We start from the raw sequence: 24,411 nt of genomic DNA on the forward strand, positions 1-24,411 counted from the left end.
ACAGATATTGACTCGTATTACTCGTATTATACTCGTACTCGGCAAAAGTGCTTTATCCGTACCGGATACTCGTTTCAGCCGAGTATCCGGCTCAACTCTAATGCTAACCTTCTCTGTGAACAGAGGATCACCAAAAAAAACAAAAAAAATAACTAGCACGTAATGCTAAACTTCCCTGCCTGAAACAGAGGATCACCAAAAAAAAAAAAAAATAGCACGTAATGCTAACCTTCTCTGTGAACAGAGGATCACCAAATATTAACACGTAATGCTAAATTCTTCCCTGCCTGACAACAGAGGATCACTTTCATCTCTAACAGAAAACTTTAGAGGATAAACCTAGTTAACCAAACTCTACAGCTGTTTGTTAACTCTTCTTCTGACGGCGCACAGGAATAACAGATTTGTACTGGTCTTCAGCGGCTCTTTGAATAGAGTGAAACTTTAGAAAGATCTTTGTTGAGATTTAGTTCTGGAACTCAGTCAGCTTTGTTGAGATCTTTGTTGAGATTCAGTTCTGGAACTCAGTCAGCTTTGTTGAGATCTTTGTTGAGATTCAGTTCTAGAACTCAGTCAGCTTTGTTGAGATCTTTGTTGAGTTCAATCTGGATTCTGGTGAAGTTAATTATATCCGGGTCACGGCACCATCTGTTGTGAACTTTTTCTTCAAAAAGTTTTGGAACTCAGAAGACTCGGGGTTGTATCTTTTAAGCAGGATTCTTTATTTGCTGTAGGCTGCTTCGTCCAAAATCTTACCCAAGTCTATCTCAAAATCTAAAAACACAATGTTTTATCCTTCCAAAGGGGGAGGGATTTACATAAAAGGGGGGAGGCAATCTGAACAAAGCATGTAAATGTGAAGTACAGGAATCAGCACTTTACCGGAAGTTCCACAGCCCTAATCTCGTCAGCATAACAGCGTGATTCAAATGTAAATATCCTAATCCAATCATCCAGACTCTTCACCGACTGGGACAGTGGCTCCGAGAGCCATTAGAACAAAAGGTGAGAGTTTCAGTAATCTGCCTGACTGTATCACCCATCTTAATGGCCAGGAAGTGCATACAGACAAAAGCTAATTTCCGACACCTGAATTGCTTGACTTACAAAAGAGAGATCAGGACTGGCAATGAATCTCTTACTGATAATTCTGATATCATCATTTATACTTCAAATGCTAAATTCAGTCTACTTTCTCAGTGTATATACTATTGTATTGGAACCTAAAAACATTTAATGGATTTGTAACACTACACATGTCCTTTAGTATTTTAGTCAACACATCAAAATAATTGTACTTCTTTAAAGCACATCAAAAGATTATTATTAAACCATAGTGATTGTACTTTAAAGTAAAACTTGAATGAAATAGTCAGTCAGAGAGTAATCTTGTATATAACAGCTAAATAACTGAATAAAGTGTAGGTTTGTGTGTATACATTTGGCATGATCTGTATCAAGAAACACTACTCTAATCAGCTGAGGCGTGATGACCAACGTTTGTCTTTTAGGTTCGGGAGGGAGACATGAAAGAATTGGACCCATCTATAATCAGTGCGGTGGATCTTGATGTTCCCAGAGACCGTTTAATGTTCACCATAGTCCAGCAGCCTCAGCACGGCTCCATCATGAGTGTCCCACACGGCAACGATGTGACGCATTACAAGCGCGGATCTGAGATCCCTGTTGAGCACTTCACTATGGACGAACTCAGGAGTGGTACTTTAGCTACTTTTAAGTATTTTACGTTTTCATTTTGACTACAGTCAAAGCAATATATTGATGATATAGTCTATTTGTAAATATATGTATATATATTATTAATTACAGCGAGGTGGTCTTTCTGCCGGGCCTTAGGCCTGTCGCACCTCCAACGGTGCCTACGGTGGACTGTGCATGGCAGGGGCGTTCTCTTCCCCTGGCCAGGCCTAAACCTGACCGCATACCGCATGGTTTTGCTGCAGGGTCTTTAGCTGGGGACCACCGCTCATTGACGTTTTGCCCCTTAACCCAGAACATCTCCTTGTGGCTAAAGTTGACTAAAAAGAGGAATAAAAAATCATCTTTTGGAAATTGATCTTAATGCTTTAATTTAAAAAAAAGAGGAAAAATCCAACATTTAAGGACACCAATTTTCTTTGTGAATAAATAATGAATCGTAAATAAAAAATAGTTCTTCCTTAAAATACAGTGTGCATAAGTCAGTACACCCCTATGTTAAATTCCCATAGAGGCAGGCCGATTTTTATTTTTAAAGGCCAGTTGTTTCATGGATCCAGGATACTATGCATCCTGATAAAGTTCCCTTGGCCTTTGGAATTAAAAAAGCCCCACATCATCACACACCCTTCACCATACCTAAAGACTGGCATGGTGTTATTTCAGTTAGGCTAATAGCTGGTTTGATTTGCATTGAGAGATGATCTTATGGAAAGTGCCCCATGCCAATCTAGGTATGGTGAACGGTGTGTGATGATTTGGGGCTATTTTAATATCTGTATTTTAGGGACAAACATTTATTTATTTACGATACATTATTCATTCACAAAGAAAATTGATGTCCTTAAAGGTTGGATTTTGCCTCATTTTTAAAATTAAGGCATTAAGATCAATTTCCAAAAACTTTTTAGCCAACTTTAGCATGGGTGTGTTCACTTATGCTAGGCACTATATATATATATATTTTTTTTTATATGTTATATCATTGAAAATTTCTTTCTTCTTTTGATTAATTTAATGCGTCCTTGCATGATTTAATACGTCCCCAACCTTTTTGTTTTGTTGTGTTTTTTAATAATATATTAGACAATATATTTTGTGTTACTCTGTCCTCAGGCATGACTCTGATGTACATGCATGATGACTCTGAGAGTGAGCAGGACGGATTTATTGTTCAGCTCTCTGACGGAAAACACCAGCTCCAGAAACACGTGCAGGTTAAAGTACTGCCTGTCAATGATGAGGAGCCACAAATTATACGGTAATTGCAAATAAATATTATTGAAGTAAATCATGTTCTTTCATCAATAAATGATACATTAGTTTATTGGTTGTAACATATATATTATTATGAATTGCTCAATACACAATACTTTCAAGACATTATAGCCTATCACATTAAGTGGTAAGTCTCTGTGCAAAAGAAAAACACACACTATCATTTATTTGCAGGAACACTGGCATTGAGATGGAGGCTGGGGAGTCCAGACTGATCTCCAGTGCTGTGCTTAGCGCTCACGACAAAGACACTTCTTCTTCTGACATCATCTATGTGTTTGAGAGCATACCGAGTCATGGTGTCATTCAGATGAAGGTCAGTTTGCTCAATATGCAGTGAGATAAATATCTAATCTATTGCTGCCAAAAATACCAAAGTCTCTGAGAAATGTTTCCAGCACCTTTGAATATATGCCATGAAGAATTAAGGCAGAAGGTGGACCAACCTGTTACTAGAAAAATGTACCTAATAAAGTGGCGGAAAGTCTATATACATACATATATATATATATATATATATATATATATATATATATATATATATATATATATATATATATATATATATATATATATATATATGTGTGTGTGTGAGCATATCCAGAATGTTTGCTGTTCCTCAGGTCGGCACAGACTGGGTGTCTGTATCTGCAGGAATGAATTGCTCTCAGCAGGTTTTGGATATGAACCTGTTACGGTACCTTCACACCAGTCATCCTGGAGCACCCGCTGCTGACTTCTTCGTCTTTCACCTGTTGGATGGCAAGAACCGCTCTCCCGCTCAGCACTTCCACATTACAATCAAAGAACTGGAGAAAGGTGGGCTGCTGCTTTTATTTCCTGATGATATGCATCCTATCATAAAATTGTTCAGTTGAGTCAGTTCTTTTCAAGTCTGCTGTGCTGCTCTGCAGGAGACATAGCATTGTTCCTGAAGCCTGTGAGGTCTAGTCGAGGGGAGCGTGTGGTTCTCACCACAGACGTTTTGCTGGCGGTAGACGGCACTGACAAGCCGGAGGAGCTGCTCTACGTTATCACTGTACCTCCAGCACATGGTCATGTGGAGTACATCAAACACACCGGCGTGAAAATTCAGTCGTTCAGTCAGTTGGACGTAGCAGCAAACCTGGTGTGTTATGTACATGACAACAGAGACACTTCACCTAAAGAGACCCTGCAGTAAGGACCTCATGCAAGGACTGGTGCAGTCTGGGTTCATCATCAACTATTTTATTCAATCTTGCAAAATAATTTTATTTTTCCCCAAAAAATGTAAATAAATAATGTTTTGAAAACATTACGATTTTTTAAATTATAGCACAATTTGCACTCAATTAATAATTAAATATAATAAATATAAAAATAATGAAATATTAATATTAATATATAAGCACAATTTGCACACATATTGTGAGTACTGTAACTAAATCAATATTAATTGAATAATATGTATATATATATATATATATATATATATATATATATATATATATATATATAATTTCTTACTTATTTCTATATTTATTTATTTATTGTGGGGTGAAATATTACCCAGATGCGAGTAACCTTTTTGTTTATCTCAAGTTTTGTTTTATTTTATTGAATTTCTGGGCAGCTGTGATTACTGTCCCATAAAGGTTATTGATTTGTGCTTTGTGTCTTTGCTCCATACGTCTACATTATCCATAGGTTTGTAGTCAGCAATGGCATATCAGCTCGCAACGGGACCCTGGAGATCTTAGTGGAAATGACTGATAAGGTTCTGCCAACACTAGTGCATAACACTGGTCTACGGGTTCCCCAGGGGTCCACCATAATTTTGACACCTGATGCCTTATTCCTGTCTGATCCTGACAGCCCACACACTGCCCTGAGCTACAAGGTGGTCCACCCTCCCCAATATGGCCAGTTGCTTTTGAAGGGACAGACACTGGTCGGTGGTAGCAGTTTTACCCAGCAGAACATTCAGGATCTGGCGGTTTCATACAGACACTCTGGAGGAGCTTCTCAGATCGATCGCTTCAGATTCACGGCCTCTGACAGCACAGAAAGAGGCTTCCTGCTGGAAGGAAAAGTGCAAAATGAGCCGGTCTTCTTCACTCTGCAAGTTAGTTGCAATCATTTGTTTTGGTACATTTTTTTTGTTGTTGTACCTATTTTTAAAAATTCAAAAAGGTCTGCACTGTAACATTTTTTAAAAAAATCAATTTCAAGCAGGAGATAAAAAACAATGCAGACATTTCGGCTGTCTGCCTTTGTCAGTGTAACAATTCAGTGGTTATATAGAAAACACTACAAATCTTCAGGTGATCATAATCAGACAATCAATCCACAGACTCTATTTCAACTCCAACTGGAACAAGAAATCAATAATAATAATAGGAACAATAACACATCAGGAAAAAATTCCATTCAAAAACATTGTGACCCAAAAAAAATATAATTTACAAAATAATTTGGGTACACTTTACAATAAGGATCGTTAGTTAATGTATTAACTACCATGAACGTCCTGGTTGCGTATGCAACCCACCGTTCCCTGAAGGAGGGAACGGAGGACGTAGTCGACGCGACTGAAATGGGATCACGCTAGGGAGCCTATCATCTTCGAGTACTATTGAACGAGCCAATGTAATTGGCGTGCGTGATTCGCATCACACACTCCGCCCCCGCGGCGCGGGTATAAATACGGAAGTGGATGCACGCACTAGTTGCTTTTCGCTGAGGAGCCGAGAGTAACCCGGGGTCAGCGGTGGTCCAGCGGTAGTGGCAAGGGGACTACGTCCTCCGTTCCCTCCTTCAGGGAACGGTGGGTTGCATACGCAACCAGGACGTTCCCTTTCAGTCGATAACGTCGGACGTAGTCGACGCGACTGAAATGGGATCAACCATTGAACACGCCACTAACGCTGCCACCTTCCAGTGCCTAAACCAAAGCCTCCTGATGCCCCCGCAAACTTAAGGCGGGGAAGGACAGGGCTTAGGCCAGGGAAGTCACTACTGTTCCTACAGGACCACTGGGAAAGCGTTCCCCGTACGTTGGAAGGAAGGGACGCTGCGGAAGCCACATCCAACCCGAGGGAGGAAATGTGGAGAATACACATATGAACTGGGCGGAAACCGGGCAGTCTAACATATGGAATGTCACTGGGGTGGCTCCAGCCTAAGACGGGGGGAGACACACCGGACAGTGACGGCAGAGAGACTCTGCCGAGGGAAGACACGGGCTCACCGCAGGGAGTCGTATCGTGGAAGAATACACATATGGGGTCACCGAAGGGACCGCAACATATGGACCCAGCCTAACACAGGTTCCACACCGCTTACGAGTGGTAGGCCTAACACCAGACGTTCCGCACGTCCGACGTCGGAGGGGTGTGGAGGAGCTCAACAGGGTTCAATTTTAAGGGAACTCAACTGGAGTAGAAAGGCGCACGTATCCAGTCCATAGGAGGGGAATGGCGCCGCAAGCCGACACTTGAACCGGGCTCACGGTGAAACTGGCTTCATGAGAAGGGAGCCCACGGGAAGCAGCGGTTCAACTAGGTGTCGTCCAGCCCCCAACTCTAGAATCTGTTTAGCAAAGTATATCGTCAACGCCCAGGCGGAGCACTTTACACTCATCATAGAGGAGCTCAACACCTAAGTGGACATGTTGCATCTCGGATCTTTGCCGAAATGAAGGCAAGCACTAAGTGCAACTTTGCATGGAAACAGCCTTCCCTCTCTGCTGAATTCCAACAGATATTTGAAGAGCTGGTCTGAGGTCTATGACTTGCATTCTGTACACGTCCAAGCGAATCGGACAGAGAAGCCAGGGCTGGATCTGCCTCCTCCAGGGCAGCGCTTGCAGGCTCACCACCTGCTCCTATTACGGGAGAGGTAGGAACCTTGGGCACAATCCGAGCCGGGGTCTCAGCTTGTGAGAGTTAGCCGGCCCAGACTCCAGGCACAATACGTTGACCGAAAGCGAGCAAGTCCCTACCCTCTAGTAGAGACCACGCGAGCAGGAGAACTGATATAACAGAATTTTTAACTCACTACCTGCAGTGGCTCAGGGGCGGTCTCTGCAGTGCAGTCGCACCAGGGACAAGGCCCAAGAGGATAAAGAGGGACACAAGGATTTACAAGACCTTGCTCCTCAGGAACCTGACGATCAGAACGTTCTTCTGCATACTTCTGCAACACGATGAGCGTCGTTTAAACACCGAGGCAACATCATTTTGAGGGTGATTTAGGAAAACAGCCTACTGCAACCCATTTTGCAGGAAAGAGAGCACTGAAGTGATCGAAAGCTTTCAGGATCTCCTCAGGGGAGAAGACGCACTCAACGACTAGGTTCCACTTCTAAAGGCGTAAGCACGCTACCCAATTCTAGGGGGTGCTCGCAGAAGTGATGGTAACTAACACATGTTCTTGTGATAGCCACCTGAACCTCCGCGTTCAGATGTAAGACCGCCCGGAATCTCCGGGGGAAGAACGCGTGTGCCATCGTGCCCCGTCCCCGAAAGAGTTTCCAGGGGAAGTCAGGAAGGCTGTTGAAGGGAACCAGGTCTAGTTGGGCCAATGAGGGGCAACTATGAAGACCTGTTCCTCTCCTGACATGGCACGTAGGTGCAAGTGACGGGCGCAAAAGACAGGAGCATTGCTCAACACAACATGTGAAGATCACTGGGCTTCAGGAGCATTTTCTGCTCAGCACTTGGGTGTGACAAGTTCACTGAGCTTCAGGAGCATTCCTGCTCAACACCTGAGTGTGATAAACTCACCGAGCTTCAGGAGCATTTCTGCTCAACACTTGAGTACGAAGAACCTCACTGAGCGACAGGAGCATTTCTGCTCAGCACTTGAGTGTGACAAGTTCACTGAGCTTCAGGAGCATTACTGCTCAACACCTGAGTGTGATAAACTCACTGAGCTTCAGGAGCATTTCTGCTCAACACTTGAGTGCGAGGAACTTCACTGAGCACCAGGAGCATTTCTGCTCAGCACTGCGTGTGATGAATTCACTGAGCTACCTGTGATGGACTCACTGAGCTACAGGAGCATTGCTGCTCAACACCAGAGTGCGATGAACTTCACTGAGTTTCAGGAGCAAATCTGCTCAACATGAAGAGTGATGATTTCACTGACTTGCAGGCGCAAGGCGACCATGAGTCGCAGTCACTTTTAGAAGGCTCACTGGGGTTAAACGCATTTCTGCGGGCCCCTGGGGCCGCTGAGTCCCAGTGTTTGTCCAAGGGTAGTCCGCTCGGTTTACCCAAACACTGGCGGAAAAATAAAACCGGGGGGGCAACTGAGCGGCCCCGGAATGGTCATGACCCAGCCGGACCCAGGGGATGGAGTCTCCACTTGCCCTGGCTATAACTGTCGTGAGGCTCGATGGCGGCACGATTGAGTAAGCGGGAGGAGTGGAATAAGGCGCCCTCAGAAGCGTCTGACTCCAAGGAGGAGGTGACGGGTGAGTTTGTGACATGCAGGGGAAGCTTGCGCAACGGTCGCAATGTCTAACAACTCGAGGCACGAATGCCCGTGTAGTCGGGGGTCGCCCAGGCCCCCGTTAAAACACGCCCTTTGTACATGGCCGCTCTGTTGAAGAGGGTTTGGCAGCAGACCGGGATGAACTATAGTCACACAGGGTGAGCTGCTCTGCCACGGTCACCTCGGGACTCGATCGTGAAGCTAGCGCTGAAGCGGTCACATATGGAGGGAGCCAAAGGCTGCGACTACCATATACCCCAGGAGCCTCTGAAAGTTCTTTCAGTGGGACCCTTTCTCACTTCAACACCAGCTGAACACATTCTCATTGGAGAGACATGTTGGACCGAGTACCTCTCCAAAACTAGAAGAGAGATACTCAGCCCGTGGGCGAGATTACTCTCTTCCAGTTGACCTGAAGACCCAACGGGCTCTGGAGCACTCGAGGGGAAGGACACTGTACTGACACTCCACCCTTAGACGCAACACACAGGATGGCCTGCGGTGCGGGAGGTAGAGATCTGAAGCACATGTCTTTCAGGTCAAAGCTGCAGACCAGTCTTGGGCCAAGATGGTCACGACCCACCACCTAGTAGCACGAAGAACGAGTTTACAACTGGCCTTCGTACCGGCTGGAGGAGCGGCTATATCAAATCCTTCGCCAGCAGGATAAGATAAGCACGCACAAGTCAGGAGCACTGCTCAACACTCGGTGTGATGAATATCACTGAATTTTCAGGAGCACGTCTGCTCAACACCTAATGTGATGACTATCACTGACTTGAGCGGGGTAGCCGAGCCTGAGGTGGGGCAGCAAAGTAGAGAGAGTGGTGTTAGTGTGCTGTGCAACACTTACCTGTCTCCACAAGCGGCAGGGGGCGCGTGAGAAGGCGGATGACCGGGTCCTCGAACGCACCAAGCTGCCTGCTGGCGACCAAGGGGGAGCTGAGGGGTGTAAGGCTATACAGGGTCACACCCGCCAGACTGGCCCTCTTGGGACCCAGGAACAGATGAAATTGCTCTCTCTTTGAAGTGTGGGTACCGCTTGCTCCGCTTTTTTTTTTTTTTTTTTTTTAGGGAGCCAGCGGCGGAACAGACACACACACAAACAAAGGCTCCACCCGGCCCTCACCCGGGGAGAGGGAGTGATCGTGCCACTCCAAGAGCATCTCATCCATTCCTGGGCGGCCCGCTCCGGAATGCTTTCGCTGTCGCTTGCCACCTGGCTTGGCAGCGCCTGGAGCGGGCTGGGCGTCTCTACTGCGGCCGGCTCCCTGCTGAGGCCTGGGTGGAGGCTGCTGCGGAGGGCCAGCAGGAGCGGCGGCCGGAGAACGCCCACGGCGACGAGCAGGCGGAGGAGCTGCCACCGGCGGCGGGTGGAGGCAGCAGCTGGCCACCGGGGCAGGATGTGCCGGATGACCTCCGTCTGCGCTTGAGCGGCAGAGAACTGTTTGATGCAGTTCTCCACCGCGTCGCCGACCAGCCCAACCTGGGAAATTGGGGAGACCAGGAACCGAACCTTGTCCGCATCCGCCATACCAACCAGGCTGAGCCAACGAAGGCGCTACTGGACCACCAAGGTGGACATCGCCAGACCGATCACGCACGCTACGACACCCGTACCCCGGAGGGTGAGGTCGGATGCAGTGCGGTGCTCACCTATGAGCGCACGGTCTGGATTACCCTCGTGCATGCCATGGGTGCCCTAGCCTGCAGCAACGCCATGGCACGCAAGAGGAAGGGGCTTGCCCACAGGCTTTGTAAGCTCTGCCCGTCGGAACAGACGAAACTCACAGGCCCTAGGGGGGAGACGAGGATCCCCCCAAAAGGCAGCGGCCGCCGGACACAGGTGCACCTGTGTCGACAGACCGCTCCAATGGAGGGACACCTCGCAACCCTTCACCGTTCCTCCATCAAGGGTAATGAGGGGGAAAAGCTATTCAGGCAGTTTCTGGCAGAGAAAGATGCTGTTCACCACCTGATAAGCTCTCCATGCATTTCGGGAAAGAAAGGCACTGGGGCGGCGAGCTGAGAACCAGCGCGGCCCGCCCCAAGATACCAAACTCCAGATTCCAACCGAGACTGAACGGGACACGGTGGAGGTTCCACTCGAGCCCGGCAGCCTCGGCGGCCCGTTTCAGCATAGCTGATAATTCTGGATCCGGCTCGGGCAACATTGAACTCCCGGAGGGAGACAATGCAGCCGAGTCATCATCTCCAGAAGTCAGCTCACCCTCTGATGCTGCAATCGGCGTCCTGTCCTCCAGGGGAGCCCCGAGTGAAACCGCTGGCCCACCCATTACAGATGGACCAGCAGACAACACAGGAGGCTCCAGTGGTTGCAGTGGAAGGGAGGAGTGAGGAGCCCACAGGGAATGGTTACCGGGCGGGACATCCAACACTATCCTCCGGTCACCCATCCCACACAGCACCCGAGGGTGGGGCATGGTAATGGGGACTCGCTCTCCGCGAACGAAGGCGAGTCTCGCCCTCAACACTGCGACAGTCATGTTCCCACAGTGAAAACATGAGCTGTCCACAAAAGCTGTCTCAGCGTGCTGTAAGCCAAACACGTGACACAACAGTTGTGACCATCAGAGAGAGACAGGGAACGACCGCACCCAGAAACGCGGCACGGGCGGAATGACATCTTGAAAAAGACGCAAACGCACCCGTGTTGCTCTTTCAGAAAATAGGACCGTCACCAGTGCCGGAGCACACAGGGAAATGACCGCGGCAACACTGAACAGAGAACTGAAACAGTGAAGCACTCACTTTTCCGCCCTCTAACCAGCCATCAACACACACAAACATTTAGAAATTTGTTGCTGTTAAAACAGCAGTTGAGAGCTCAAAGCTCGCGATCACCGCTGCACTCGCGCTGTAGAACACCAGCACTGGGAGAGTCTTCCTGAAGAACACCGACACACTCGCTCGTTGTAGACAACAGCACTCTCAGAGACATCAAACGATCGGCTCCGAAGCGAAAGGCAACTAGTGCGTGCATCCACTTCCGTATTTATACCCGCGCCGCGGGGGCGGAGTGTGTGATGCGAATCACGCACGCCAATTACATTGGCTCGTTCAATAGTACTCGAAGATGATAGGCTCCCTAGCGTGATCCCATTTCAGTCGCGTCGACTACGTCCGACGTTATCGACTGAAAGGGAACTAACAATGAGCAATTCATTTGTTACAGTACTTATTAATCTTTGTTAATATTAGTTAATAAAAATACACCTGTTCATTATTTGTTCATGTTAGTTCACAGTGCATTAACTAATGTTAACAAATACCACCTTTGATTTTAATAACGTATTAGTAAATGTTGAAATTAATATTAACTAAGATAATGCTGAATATGTATTGTTAATTCTTAGTTCATGTTAATTAATGTAGTTAACTAATGTTAACTAATGAACCTTATTGTAAAGTGTTACCAATAATTTTAAATAATCATAATCCTCATTTAAATTCAAAGGAGATCTGTAAATGAAACATCAAAAACGCCTGTCTTGGTAAAAGTTATTTATCGATATCTCCACCACAGCAGGAATTCATTAATTTTCTAATACCTAACATTTAAGATGTTCAATTTCATGATTATACTCAATAAAGTGTCTAGCAATGGGAGAAGTAACATCATGTCGGCAAATGGCTGATTTGTGTTCACTCACTCTGATCCTCAATGCTCTCGATGTTTTCCCAACATATAATCAATGGACATGGACATACAGTAGGAGTAGGTCAATCAAGTTCTTAGTTGAGCATGTTATTCAGGATTTGATATAGTATACTTTTGATGTAGAGGAACATGGGAAATTTTTACATGGGAAACAACCTTGTATGTATGTTTTTTTTGTCTTCACACACAACGTCTGATTTAGCTAGCATATTTGCCAGGTTTTGAGATCTTTTGTAAGTAAACATTTTGACTGATGTATCGTTCTGATTATTATTTGTTGTTGTTCCAGATGTAGTTGAACTGTGGATTGATTGTCTAAATAGGATCACCTGAAGATGTGTAGTGTTTTCTACATAACCACTGAGAACAGTGAATTGTTACACTGATGAATGCATGTTTGCATTGTTTCACCTCCTGCTTGAACTTAATAAAACATTTTTTTTCAGAGTGCAGACCTTTATTGAATGTTTGACTACAGAGACATAGGTCTTAGCACCTAATTAGCTGGGAGAGTGCGGTAAGTGCTTCGATTGTACTTATATTTATATTTTTTCATACATTTTTAAATGCACATCCAACATAACTTGTATCCTGTCATTGTTTTCCAACTTTTAATCCTGCTGAAATGATGTGTGTGCCACAGATTGAAGCTCTCGACAGCTCTACTCCACAGATAGCAGTGTTGGAAACCCTGTGGAAAGTGGAGCTCCTCAAAGATGGTCGTTATGGGATCTTTATTTCCTCCAGAGAGCTTAAGGCTCAGGATAAGAACTCTGCAGACGGTGATCTGATCTATCACATCCTCAGACCGCCCTACTTTGGATACCTGGAAAATTATAGCAATGGTGAGAGGTCTGTCTGTCTAACTATATGTCTGTTTGTCTGTGTATCCATCTATCTAGATCTAGTCTTCCTGTCTGTAATAATGTGTTTACATCCTGTATAATCTTTGACATGTCCGTAGGTGAGTTTGTGAGGCATCGTTTCTCTCAGAGGGATCTGAACAGAAGGAATATCCTCTACATCATAAACTCTGCTCTGGACTCTTTAACTGACAGCCTGGAGTTTGCCGTGTCTGATGCACTGGGCAAATCTGGACCCTCTCACAAGTAAACCTTGAGCTTTGAAATGTAAAAAATAAAAAAAAATAAAAATAAAATTGCCCATTGCCCATAAATAGTAATTTCTTATAGCAATATGATGTTTTTGTATTTCTCAATGTATTATGGAACATCACACCTCCACACATACTGTACACTTAAATGAATGGCATGTTATTTATGTATATTAGGTATATAGATGTGTAATATTATTCCCTCTGTCAGATTGGAGTTTAGTTGGGCCAGTGTGGAGCTGACCAGGACTGAGTATATCATATGTGAGAGTCAGGGGTCAGTCTCACTAACCATCCAGCGGAAGGGGAATGTGCAGGACTCGTCTTATGTGACTGTACAGGTATTGTTGCATATAGCTTTATTTGTTGTGGTTTATTTGATTGTTTTTTATTCTTCTGCAAAAAAGGATTTTAATATATTTTTTATTCTCCATAGGTGAAAGAACTAACAGCATCAGCTGGAAAGGATTTTATGCCGGCTTCATCTTTGATTCAGTTTGACCCAGGTAAATTGAAACACTGGGATTTTCTTAGAGTTTTCTTAAAGCAGATATATATACCCCACAGATATATTTTTGATAGCATGTTAAAATTGTTACTTTTTGAGAGTGAGGAAAAAACAGAGATGGTCCTCACTTCAGAACATGAAATCCATGGGGAGGAGTCGGATCCAGATCCAACTCCTCCCACCTTACATATACCTAAACCTACCCATCTCCGCCCTTGAACCCTAAACCCACCCCTAATCCCTAAACCCACCCCTAATCCTACCCATCTCCACCCCTAATCCCTAAACCCACCCCTAATCCTACCCATCTCCACCCCTTGGATCTTGATCCGACTCCTCCCCGTGGATCTCATGTACTGCATTGAGGTGCTACTGAAAAAACACGCCGTTTTTGTGTGTCCCTTTAAATGCAAATGAGCTGCACAGAAGGCGGAGCTTCAAGAGCTTTTGTGTGTGTTATCAGCTCCAATAATCGTCATGAAATCAAATTTTACCATTAGTATTTTTATATGTAATATTGTAGTGTTTATTATAAATGATTTATCTGTGCACTTCATTTTTTTTTTAAATTCATGTACCCTTATTATCTTTAATCGAATACGTTACCCTTCCCTCCCCCCTCGAAATGACTTCTCTTCTCTTCTGGTCAAAATCTATTACTGGAGAGCATGGCTATTGTGCAAAGAAGAGTTAGCCTATCATTCGGACGCATCAAGATGCTCTCGAGCCAAGATGAGGAGGCTGATAGTCAAGTTCACCACTTGACCATCAGCCTCCTCATCTTGGTTCGTGGGAGGCTCATATAAATATGGAGTGATTCCTTCCGGAAAATTTGGCTGCTCGTCCTCGTTCACATCGTCGGGCTCCTCAATTAAAAATGCTTCATGGGAGGGTAATGGTGGTGAGTCCGGTGGAGAGAAATCCTCCACAACTGACTGTAAACTGGCATTCAAATCTGTCTCCATTTTGTTAGCAACGCCCAACCTCCAACGATCCAATCAATTCCCGTAGGACGAAATCAAGCCCCACCCTACATTTTTTTTCTAAGGGTGCTTTTCATTTCTTATTTGTGCATCCTCGTTTCCTTTCCTCGCTTCCTTTCCTAGCGCCTCAGCTCCTCCCCCTGTAGGTTGTGAGGGAAGGACGCAAGGAAAGAAAGTGAGGACGGAGGAATCGAATGAAAGTTTTTTTTATACATTGCAATACTTGATCACACGAGCGTCACTTTAGCATCATCAGCAGCGCTCAAAGGATCTGCCCTTATGTTGTTGAAGTTTGTTTATTTAAGAAATGCATAATGAATAATAATAAAGCAAGATACCCTGTTGAAATATGTGAGATGTGTAGTTTATATAAAAAGCAAGGGTAACGTATAAATTCAAATTGTTGTGACCGATGTGAAGGGGGAGGAGAATGTATACGTGCGTCGCGTTTAGTCAATAAAACACTTCCGCATAGGATACACCTGTGTATCCTCGCTAATGACTCCTCTGAAAGCCTCCTCACTCCTCGATCCTCGACTCCTCGCGGTGCAATTAGAGAATTGAGATGTCCTTCAAGATGGCTGTGCTTGATTGGTTTCCGGGTCATAGGATGGAGGACAGAGGAGCGAGAAGACGAGGAGGGATATTGAGAAGCACCCGAATTTCGGAAGCCGTTTCACTCGGATATACGTCAGAATAAGGAAAAAATGACAATCTCAACTTCCGTTTCATGACGACTTTAGTTAAAAAAATATATATTAAAAAAAATTTAAATATAAGATTCAAATTTCAAAAACTTGTAGCCTTTTTTGTTCAAACCGGAGTCAGACAAAGATGGAGAGACTCAAGAAGAAGTGACAACATGCAGAATGCAACAGAACGTTTCTGAATGGTTAGTTGATGAATTTATGTAGTTTGTGTAGTTCTTCTAGTCATTGATTAGCATAATCTGTCATGATAATCTATAAATCACGTTCCCGGGGGAGGAGTTTATGTAAGTTTTAGGGTTAGAACCCGTGAAGAAACTCATTGTAGTCCCTACCAGCCGTTTGCTGTATAGTCCTTAAAAAGTGATTTCTGCAGATGTTGTTTATGCTCAAACAGCAACATTACACACTAACTAAAGTTAGAAAAGAGAAATCATAATCAACCACCCCTTTAAATAAATAAAATAATGAATTGAGATGCTGCAATAAGATACTACAGAAGCTAATTAAATGCTTTAATCATTGCTAACGTGTCCTTGCGTCGTTTCTCAGGGATGGTCAGTCGAGTATGGAGAGTGGAGATTGTTCAGGATTCTTTAGAGGAAGGTGATGAGAAATTTGAGGTGACCTTGGTATCTCCGATGGGTGCAGTGCTGAAAGACAAATCTAAAGCCACCATCTTCATAAAGGACACAAATGGTAAGTGCAGAATGTCCAGAAGACTATATATTTGGTTGAACAGTTCTTTAATGAATATAGCAAAAATTCTGATCCTACTTTTTCACATATAGATGAAATGTCACATGTTATGTTATGTCTGTAAGGTCATTTGGGTGTTTCTAAAGGGCAGTGCAGAGAGAACCGAATCAAAGCAGGAACTAGTATCCAAGGCCAGGAGGTTGAGCCAGGTCCGTACCCTCGACACGGCTCCATCCAGGTGGAAACATTACCTTTCTCTCAGGGCTATATCAGAGGTGATGGAGTTATAACAGCTGAAGCTCCCTCTGCTACAAAGAAAACACTCAGAGTCATTGGGAATGGAAAAGTGGTAAGTTAACATGATTATACATAATATATATATGTATATATATATATATATATATATATATATATATATATATATATATATATATATATATATATATATATATTAGTGCTGTGCGTTAAACGCGTTATTAACGGCGTTAACGCAAACACATTTTAACGGCGTCAATTTTTTTTTATCGCAAATTAACGCTCTTTTTGGCCAAGCAAACTTTGTATTTTTATCAAATGCTGTTGCAACAACTAGTAACGTTAGAACAACTACAACATCACACCGGATAGCTAGACCGGAAACAAAACAACAGGCATGCCGCACGTACTTGTTTGGGCTTGCGCGCCGGCCAAAGAGTAGTAGGCTAACGTTACGTTTTGAGTGGATGGCGCGAGCGCGAGACGCCGATCTAGAGACGTGCACTCTCAACGCAATAGAGTGCGGCGCGGGACTAGATTTGATGGCCGTGTGCGAGGGCGGGCTCGAGCGGTAATGCACTCACTCTGTGTGCGGATACGGGAGAATAAAAAGATTCGCGGGACTCCCGCAAACTAGAAATATCTATGAATAAAACATAGAAACTAATACATTTTTATTCATATGTTGCAGAAAAGCAACAAGAACAACTAAAACTAAATAGAAACAATTTACAGGCCAGAGTTTCTTTTTATAACATGTTTGCAGCGTTGAGGGATGTAGCCAATCACAGACATATGTGTTGATTTCTTGAACGCAATGGCCAATCAGAAGCATTTAAAATAGACTCCCCTCACCGCTCAAAACTGACTTTTTGTTCAGTGCTGAATTCTGTATACTGGCAAATCCTCAAATTATAACAAACAAAGTGTATATATTATGAAAGATGCATTATGCAGTCAGCTTCATTGATAATAACAGATGTGTGAGATTGTGATGAACTGATGTCAGCTTTTTAGGAATTATTAAGGGAGCACACTTTGCGCGCATTTAGTAATGCCAAACCATGCACTCAGTAGCCTGCTTGCTTTTATGTTATAACAGTGGTTTGTGTGTTAATGCTTTAATAACAAATAATTTATCAGGAGCATTTATGCTGATGTGTATGGTGGCGACACGTAGGTGAAAGTATTTGGAGGTAGCCTACAAAAAAAGAGTCTATTTGCGGGCGGGAGCGGGACAAAAATGTTGCGGGCGGGAGAAAGTAACATAGAAAGTAGTTGAGAACGTCAGTTATAACGACCCACGTATTAAAAAAATGGACGGGTTTAAATCGGGCTCGGGCTCATAATTACAGTTTATGTGTCGGGCCGGGCTCGGACACAATGCGCACGGGCTCGGGTCGGGCTTGATTTTTTGGGCCCGATCTAAGCTCTACAATGGATGACTTCAGACAGAAGCACATGGATACCACAGCTAAGAACAAACTTACTGCTGATCCACTTTTCCATGTTGATAAGAGCATTAAAATTAGAAAAAATAATGAGACAAATAGAAATCAAGGGACATTTAGAATAGATAAAAATGTGCGATTAATCGCGAGTTAACTATGGCATTAATCGCGATTAAATATTTTAATCGTTTGACAGCACTAATATATATATATATATATATATATCTCATCTGACCTTTTCTATCAATCTATCTAGTCTTGATTGATTCACTTCCGTTGCGAAGATCGTTAGTTATTAACTTAGGGGCCGCTAACACAACACCGTTCTAACAGAAAAACCCTTAACGCGCTCCGGCCGCCCAACCGCACAAAACAGTGCCTGGTGTATCGAGAACCCGCTCCCTGAAAAAGGTTCGAAGGTGCAAACGATTATCTGTTTTCTCTGCGGAAACCTCAAAAACGCGCATCACGTGTTCAGTCGATAGGTATGCGCGTTTGAATATGCGCAGGCATGTAGGCCTTAAAAATGTATAATACATACATTTTTGTCGCGTCTGCGTAGCCACACGAACCGGAATTATCCCGACAACGTCTTATCTGTACAGAGGTAAAGGGAAGGGAAGGAGGCCTTCACAGTGGAGAGACTAGTTGACACTTCAGGACTGCGTTGTCGTCGTGTCCAGGCGCAGGTCCTTCATCAGATCTGGATACGGCCTGGATCCGGCAGACTGCGGTAAACCTCGGGATAAACAGAGACTAATATTAGCGTAGACGCCATCCTTCTTATGATGTACCAAGTACATCAGGATTTATGGGAAGTTTTCCCGGTCCCGGGTGATCTATTATTTTATACTATTATGGTATAAAATTAGCATGCTATGCATTTTTTATGCAATAGTTGAAAAGTTTTTAATATATATATATATATATATATATATATATATATATATATATATATATATATATTCTGAATACTCTAAAGCACTTTCATCAACAGGTTCAGCCTTCGGAAACCATTCGTCATGGATCTGATGTCATTTACAAAGTAAGTGGAATAAAACAATGGCAGAAGAGGAGATGTGTAGCTGCAGTTGTGACTAGATATATTTCGGGTTATATCCAAGAACATTATTTCTCTTAAATTTTGATACTATAATTTTGTTATTATTATTAACATCATATTAATATTATCAATTACTTACAGTATCACGGTATTGTATCGATGGCGGTGGAGGACAACGCTGACTCCAGGACTGACAGAAAGGCACAGGTGCAGGTGACCAGCTGGGGGCAGCATCACGCTCCTGCGCTCAGGACAAAACTACTGCAAACTGACAGAGTTCTGCAGCCTTCTGGGACTCAAGTAAGAATTTTGTGAGTGTGCCTAGAAATCATCAGATTAATTAGAGTAATCTTTTGCAAATAAACCTGCGTGTTTGGTGCCTCTCTCCCAAGCCTTCTTCTAAACCCTGTACTCCAGAGCTCAGTGGCTTCCTCCACTACAACGACAGCTCAGGTCAGATGTTTCACTGTAATGGAGTCTCCTGGAGGCCCTGGACACCTACTAATGAGGTCATTCATATTCAGAGTAAATCATGAAGACTGGGTCTTCAGTTTCTACATTTCATGAGATGATTTGAATATTTTCTTGTCTTTTCTGTACTTGCTCAGACTGTGAAAGCACAGAAATGTCCTCGAGGATGGACGTACCACAACGACTTCTGTTATATTCTGAGCACAGAGCGCAAAGCATCGTGGAGCACAGCGGTGCGGGCCTGCCGAGAAAGGTAAGACAACACGCTAAAAAACAATAATACCACCAATTATGACTTATAAGGCTGGAATACACTCCAAGACTTTTGTCCCGACCTGCAGTCTGAATGAGTCGACAGTAGTTGCTGAATATCAGAGCCAGTCCGCTGATTTGATTCGACAGATTTCACAGAAAATTGCGTAGTGTATGATGGACCTGCTTTTTTTTCGGGTCTTTGATTTCATCCAGTTGGAGGATATCAAATATGTGTGATTTTTTTTTCTTTTTTAAAGAAAGGTCAAGCTTGTAACTTTCATGTTGACTAACTAAATACTTGTTTCCCCAAGCTTCAATGGAAACCTGGTCAGTGTTTTGTCAAAAGGAGACATGGACTGGCTGTGGGACTTCAGTGAAAGAAAACCCTTTTGGATTGGTAACTTTTTTTGTGTGAATAAAACTAACTTTGCAGTCAGTGTGACATTTAAGGTTCTTTAGCATGATACGATTTAAACATGAACTCATAGCTCTGTTTTTCATGAACCGCAGGTCTGAATGATCGTGAAAGTAAAGGCCGCTGGGAGTGGGTGGGTGGAGAGCCTGTCACTTACACCAACTGGAGGCGGAGCCCTCCAAAAAACAGGAAGAAGGGAACAAGGAAGTGTGTCCTGGTTTGGAGGAAGACTAAATGGCAGATACGAGACTGTAAGAAAGGAAAGGGACACCGTTATGTGTGTTACGTTAAAATGTAAGACCGCTCACAGCATGTGAGGGAACTTTCTCACTCGTTAGTGCAAAGTTATCATGATGTGACTCCTGTAATGTGTTTTGATTCTGCTGAACAGCACAGGCCACATTAACAACTGTTTGCCGTCAACTCACTGTTTCTTAGTCCAAGGGTGACGTGACCACGGCTGTGTCTGAAATCGCTCTCTCTTGAGTAGAGACTTATTTTGAACAAGTAAGTACTTCACAACCGCTAAAAAAAGAATGTTCTATATAGTATGAATGTAATCTGGACGTACTACATTCGCCATGTTGTCATTATCATGTGACCTACCAGCGTCAGTTAGGTCACTTCACTGCCATTCATAAACCCTCTCCCGTGGCCTCATGGTGTCCATCGATGCGCACTTCAGAATCTCGCCAGAAGTTGGTCATCCAGGTATTTTTTGCCCACTCTTTTATGACTACTGTGAATTTGGACATACTACTTTTGTCATATACTGATTTTCACCTACTATATAGTAGGGAAGTGTGCGATTTCAGATGCAGCCTACATCTTTTCTAACTCAGAGGACCATGTGTTGTAATGTAAATGTAATATATGCTACTCAATCTCTATGTATTTATTACTGTTTGTGCTCTATGTCATGGGACTGATTTTCAAGAAATGGTATTAGATTTTGAAGCTATGTAGAATTTTTAGCTAGCATTAGTTTTTTAGTTCACTAAATGATTGCTATATACTGTATATCTATATATATATATATATATATATATATATATATATATATATATATATGAATACTGTCACTGCAAAGACCCCTACTTTAGAATAAAAATTCCTGACATATTAATGACGTCTGAAATTAATGCTCTATTATTTTGATTTCTCTGGAAATTATTGCTACCTAATAATTGTGTCCGAGACTAAATATATATCTTTGAAGAATTACAATAAATATTCCAGGCTCTCAGTTGTTAAATTAAAATAAATCTTAAAATAAATACTATTCATATAGTTCATAACAAGAGATTAAAATCAAAATAAAATATTGATTATCATCAAAGTTTTTATAAGAACTGATGCCTTTGTGAAAGTTTGGGTTCAATAGTTTTTTTTTTTTTACTAAAAAATTAATTTTTGTTCAGCAAGGATGCATTTTACATTGTTACAAAAAATGTCTAAGAACTTGCTATTAGTCAAAGAATCATGAAAAACTATCACAGTTACCACACAAATATTAAGCAGCACAACACTGATAATAATAAATGTTTCTAGATCAGCAAATCCGCATATTAGAATGATTTTCTGAAGGATCATGTGACACTGAAGACTGGACTAATGATGCTGAAAATTCAGCTTTACGTCACAGGAATAAATTACATTTTTAAAATATATTCAAATAGAAAATAGTTATTTTAAATTTGTTTAATATTACACAATATTACTTTTAAAAAAAAAAATCAAATAAATACAGCCTTGGTGAGAATAACATTCAAATGTTTTTGAAAAGTGTCTCAGTGTAAATATTTGATACAAATTATGCAACCATGTTATGCTTAAATAAATCAGTTTATTAAAAGTTCTTAACCAAAATGAACTACAATATTATAAAAGTTAACATAAGATAAAAACACCTTTATCCCATCTTTACGTATAAAATAAGGCACTATTCAGTGTTCTGCCAAGCAATATACAAAATATCATACAAATAAAAACTAAATGACAAAATGTACAACTTGTTCCAAGTATGAAAAACAAAACAAAAAACATTTCATGTGCCCAAATAAAGTCAAGTTCCACCATTTACAAATAAATGACATACATTTCGATCTCCAGTGTCCATGATTTCTGTACACATTGGTTGAAAAACTCAACATGAAGGAAGGATGACAATATTTAAAATGGCCCATTTTAATAACTGATCAGGGACTAATTAAATAAAAAAATCGATATCACACACCCAAACCAATAAAAAAGGCCATGAAACATTTAAATGAGTTCTTACCAAATACAGGAATGGTTTCACATTTAGCAGCTTCATCCTCTGAAAATACAATCGAATCTTTAAGCAGCTCTGCCGTCCAAAAACAATCGAAACATTAAACAATTTAAGAGAAAATCAGAAGCAATGAACAGAAACTCATATCTCCAAATAAACAAACGCACCGCGGGGTCGTAAGACAATCCATCACTCTTATTCTTTCATTTTAGTTAGTGTTAATTAGTTAGTCATTAAATATATTTGAGCCTACGGAGTGTTTCCGAATATTTTCTTTTAAGTTAGGTAATATTGTTCTCTTTTGGCTTCAAAATGTGCAAATGTACTGTTTGATACTGCCACACACAACCTAAAGTGTAGAAAGACATGTTCCAAGAGAAGGCCATTGAACATCAGTGATCCAGAGGTGTCAGCGCCCACGCTTCATCACTAGCGCTGTGTGTTTCACACATGACACCTGATGTCATAGAAAGCCGTGTTCATCCAGTCCTTTCACTGAAACAGGGTTCCATTTTGCAGTGGGTTTACTGGAAGCATGAACTGAAAAGAAAAAACATTATAGAAGTATTATCAGACTAGTGCTGTAGTCCAACTTTGTTCTAGGTGAATCTGGCAGCTTATAAGAATGTCTATCAGTAAAATATCTACACAGTGTTGGGTAGATCACGTACAAATTGTAGTTGGTAATGTTGTAATTTTAGGTAATGTATTCTGACTACTTTTTTGGTTCCTTTTAGATTGCTTTTGACCCAACTCATTTATCCTTATACTATCTTATTGATGCCATATTGATGCAAAAATACAAAAGAAAGAAAGGGATTCAGGTGTTAGTGTGTTCATTAAAAAGCTAATAAATAATTAAATAATGGAAATGCCAAATGAAAATAAATTCAAATCAACATACTAACAACACACATTTTATTTGTTTATCTGTATGTCATGTGACCATTAATCGGCATCAGAGAACCTGATCTATCCATCCATTTATCCACCTATCTATCCATCTATTACTACCATCCATCCGTCTTTGTGCATCCATTTATTGAAATTCTATATAAAAAAAAAAAGATAAATTACTACATATAAATGAATGATTAATCAATGTGCTACATTGTAACTTAAGACAATCACTTATCTTAAAGGGATAGTTCACCCAAAAATGAAAATTCTGTCAGTATTTACTCACCCTCATGTTGTTCCAACCCTGTAAGCCCTTCGTTCATCTTCGGAACATAAATTAAGACATTTTTGATGAAATCTGAGAGCTGGATCACTCCTCCATACTCCTCCATAGGCTTCTTCAGGGATTGACACTTGCCAGCCCCGAACAGTTATTAAAGACATCGTTAAAATAGTCCAAGTGACTACAGTGGATCAATCTTCAGTTTATCAAGCGACGAGAATACTTTTTGTGTGCCAAAACAATCAAAAATAACGACTTTATTCAACTATTCATTTTCTTCTCTGTGGGCCTCGAGTGAGTCACTGTAGTCACTTGGACTATTTTAACGATGTCTTTAATAACTTTTCTGGGGTGGCAAGTTTCAATCCCTTAGAAGCCTATGGAGGAGTGATCCAGCTCTCAGATTTAATCAAAAATATCTTAATTCGTGTTCCGAAGATGAACGAAGGTCTTACGGGGTTGAGGGTGAGTAAATACTGACAGAATTTTTGGGTGAACTATCCCTTTAAAACCCTCTGGGGTCCTTCGTTTCAGGGTCACACTCAGGACCTTCGGGTCCAAATGGGCCGGAGGGGTGGGATTCATATTTATTAAAAGAAAATCATCATTTTTTTTTTTACTTGTTTTTTATGATATTTTTTCTTTTCTTTTTTGGTGTTTTGAGAATTTTATGATTTATAATTAATATTTATGCAATAAATATGACCAATTTTCCCCCCCATTGAATATAATAGAAAATTATTTAAAAAAAATAATATTTTTTTAAATTTTTTTTAAAGCTGTATTTCATTTTAGTGTCAAGCCTAGACCTCATGAAAGCAATTTTTGAAATGAGATGGATGCCATCTGGTGGACAAACTGAGCATTTTAAA

At 42.0% G+C, this 24,411-nt stretch overlaps 2 protein-coding genes across 20 annotated transcripts in view; one reads left to right on the plus strand and one right to left on the minus strand.

Moving 5' to 3' along the window:
* The window catches only part of frem1a (Fras1 related extracellular matrix 1a), a 50,690-nt gene extending 29,581 nt beyond the window's left edge, over positions 1–21,109 (plus strand). The window contains exons 20-37 of one of the 3 annotated variants that reach the window (XM_077201834.1): positions 1,512–1,719; positions 2,836–2,980; positions 3,172–3,313; positions 3,621–3,816; positions 3,912–4,176; positions 4,687–5,104; positions 12,804–13,005; positions 13,125–13,269; positions 13,486–13,615; positions 13,711–13,780; positions 16,025–16,171; positions 16,318–16,520; positions 18,875–18,922; positions 19,082–19,240; positions 19,333–19,449; positions 19,549–19,664; positions 19,978–20,063; positions 20,177–21,109. In XM_077201834.1, the coding sequence (XP_077057949.1) occupies positions 1,512–1,719; positions 2,836–2,980; positions 3,172–3,313; positions 3,621–3,816; positions 3,912–4,176; positions 4,687–5,104; positions 12,804–13,005; positions 13,125–13,269; positions 13,486–13,615; positions 13,711–13,780; positions 16,025–16,171; positions 16,318–16,520; positions 18,875–18,922; positions 19,082–19,240; positions 19,333–19,449; positions 19,549–19,664; positions 19,978–20,063; positions 20,177–20,379 (3,000 nt within the window). In that variant the 3' untranslated portion in view covers positions 20,380–21,109. Of the gene's footprint in view, positions 1–1,511; positions 1,720–2,835; positions 2,981–3,171; positions 3,314–3,620; positions 3,817–3,911; positions 4,177–4,686; positions 5,105–12,803; positions 13,006–13,124; positions 13,270–13,485; positions 13,616–13,710; positions 13,781–16,024; positions 16,172–16,296; positions 16,521–18,874; positions 18,923–19,081; positions 19,241–19,332; positions 19,450–19,548; positions 19,665–19,977; positions 20,064–20,176 lie in introns of those variants that run through there. The other 2 variants (XM_077201833.1, XR_013194622.1) reach the window with 2 other exon arrangements.
* Positions 21,110–21,907: 798 nt separating this feature from the next.
* The window catches only part of usp53a (ubiquitin specific peptidase 53a), a 56,652-nt gene continuing 54,148 nt past the window's right edge, over positions 21,908–24,411 (minus strand). For all 17 annotated transcript variants that reach the window (XM_077201908.1, XM_077201907.1, XM_077201905.1 and 14 more), the window contains one exon: positions 21,908–22,896. In XM_077201908.1, coding sequence (XP_077058023.1) covers positions 22,820–22,896 — 77 coding nt within the window. In that variant the 3' untranslated portion in view covers positions 21,908–22,819. The remainder of the gene's footprint in view (positions 22,897–24,411) is intronic.

This window comes from Siphateles boraxobius, unplaced genomic scaffold (genome assembly GCF_051911475.1).
Source record: "Siphateles boraxobius isolate OS27281-9 unplaced genomic scaffold, OSU_SipBor_1 48, whole genome shotgun sequence".
NCBI lineage: Eukaryota > Metazoa > Chordata > Actinopteri > Cypriniformes > Leuciscidae > Siphateles > Siphateles boraxobius.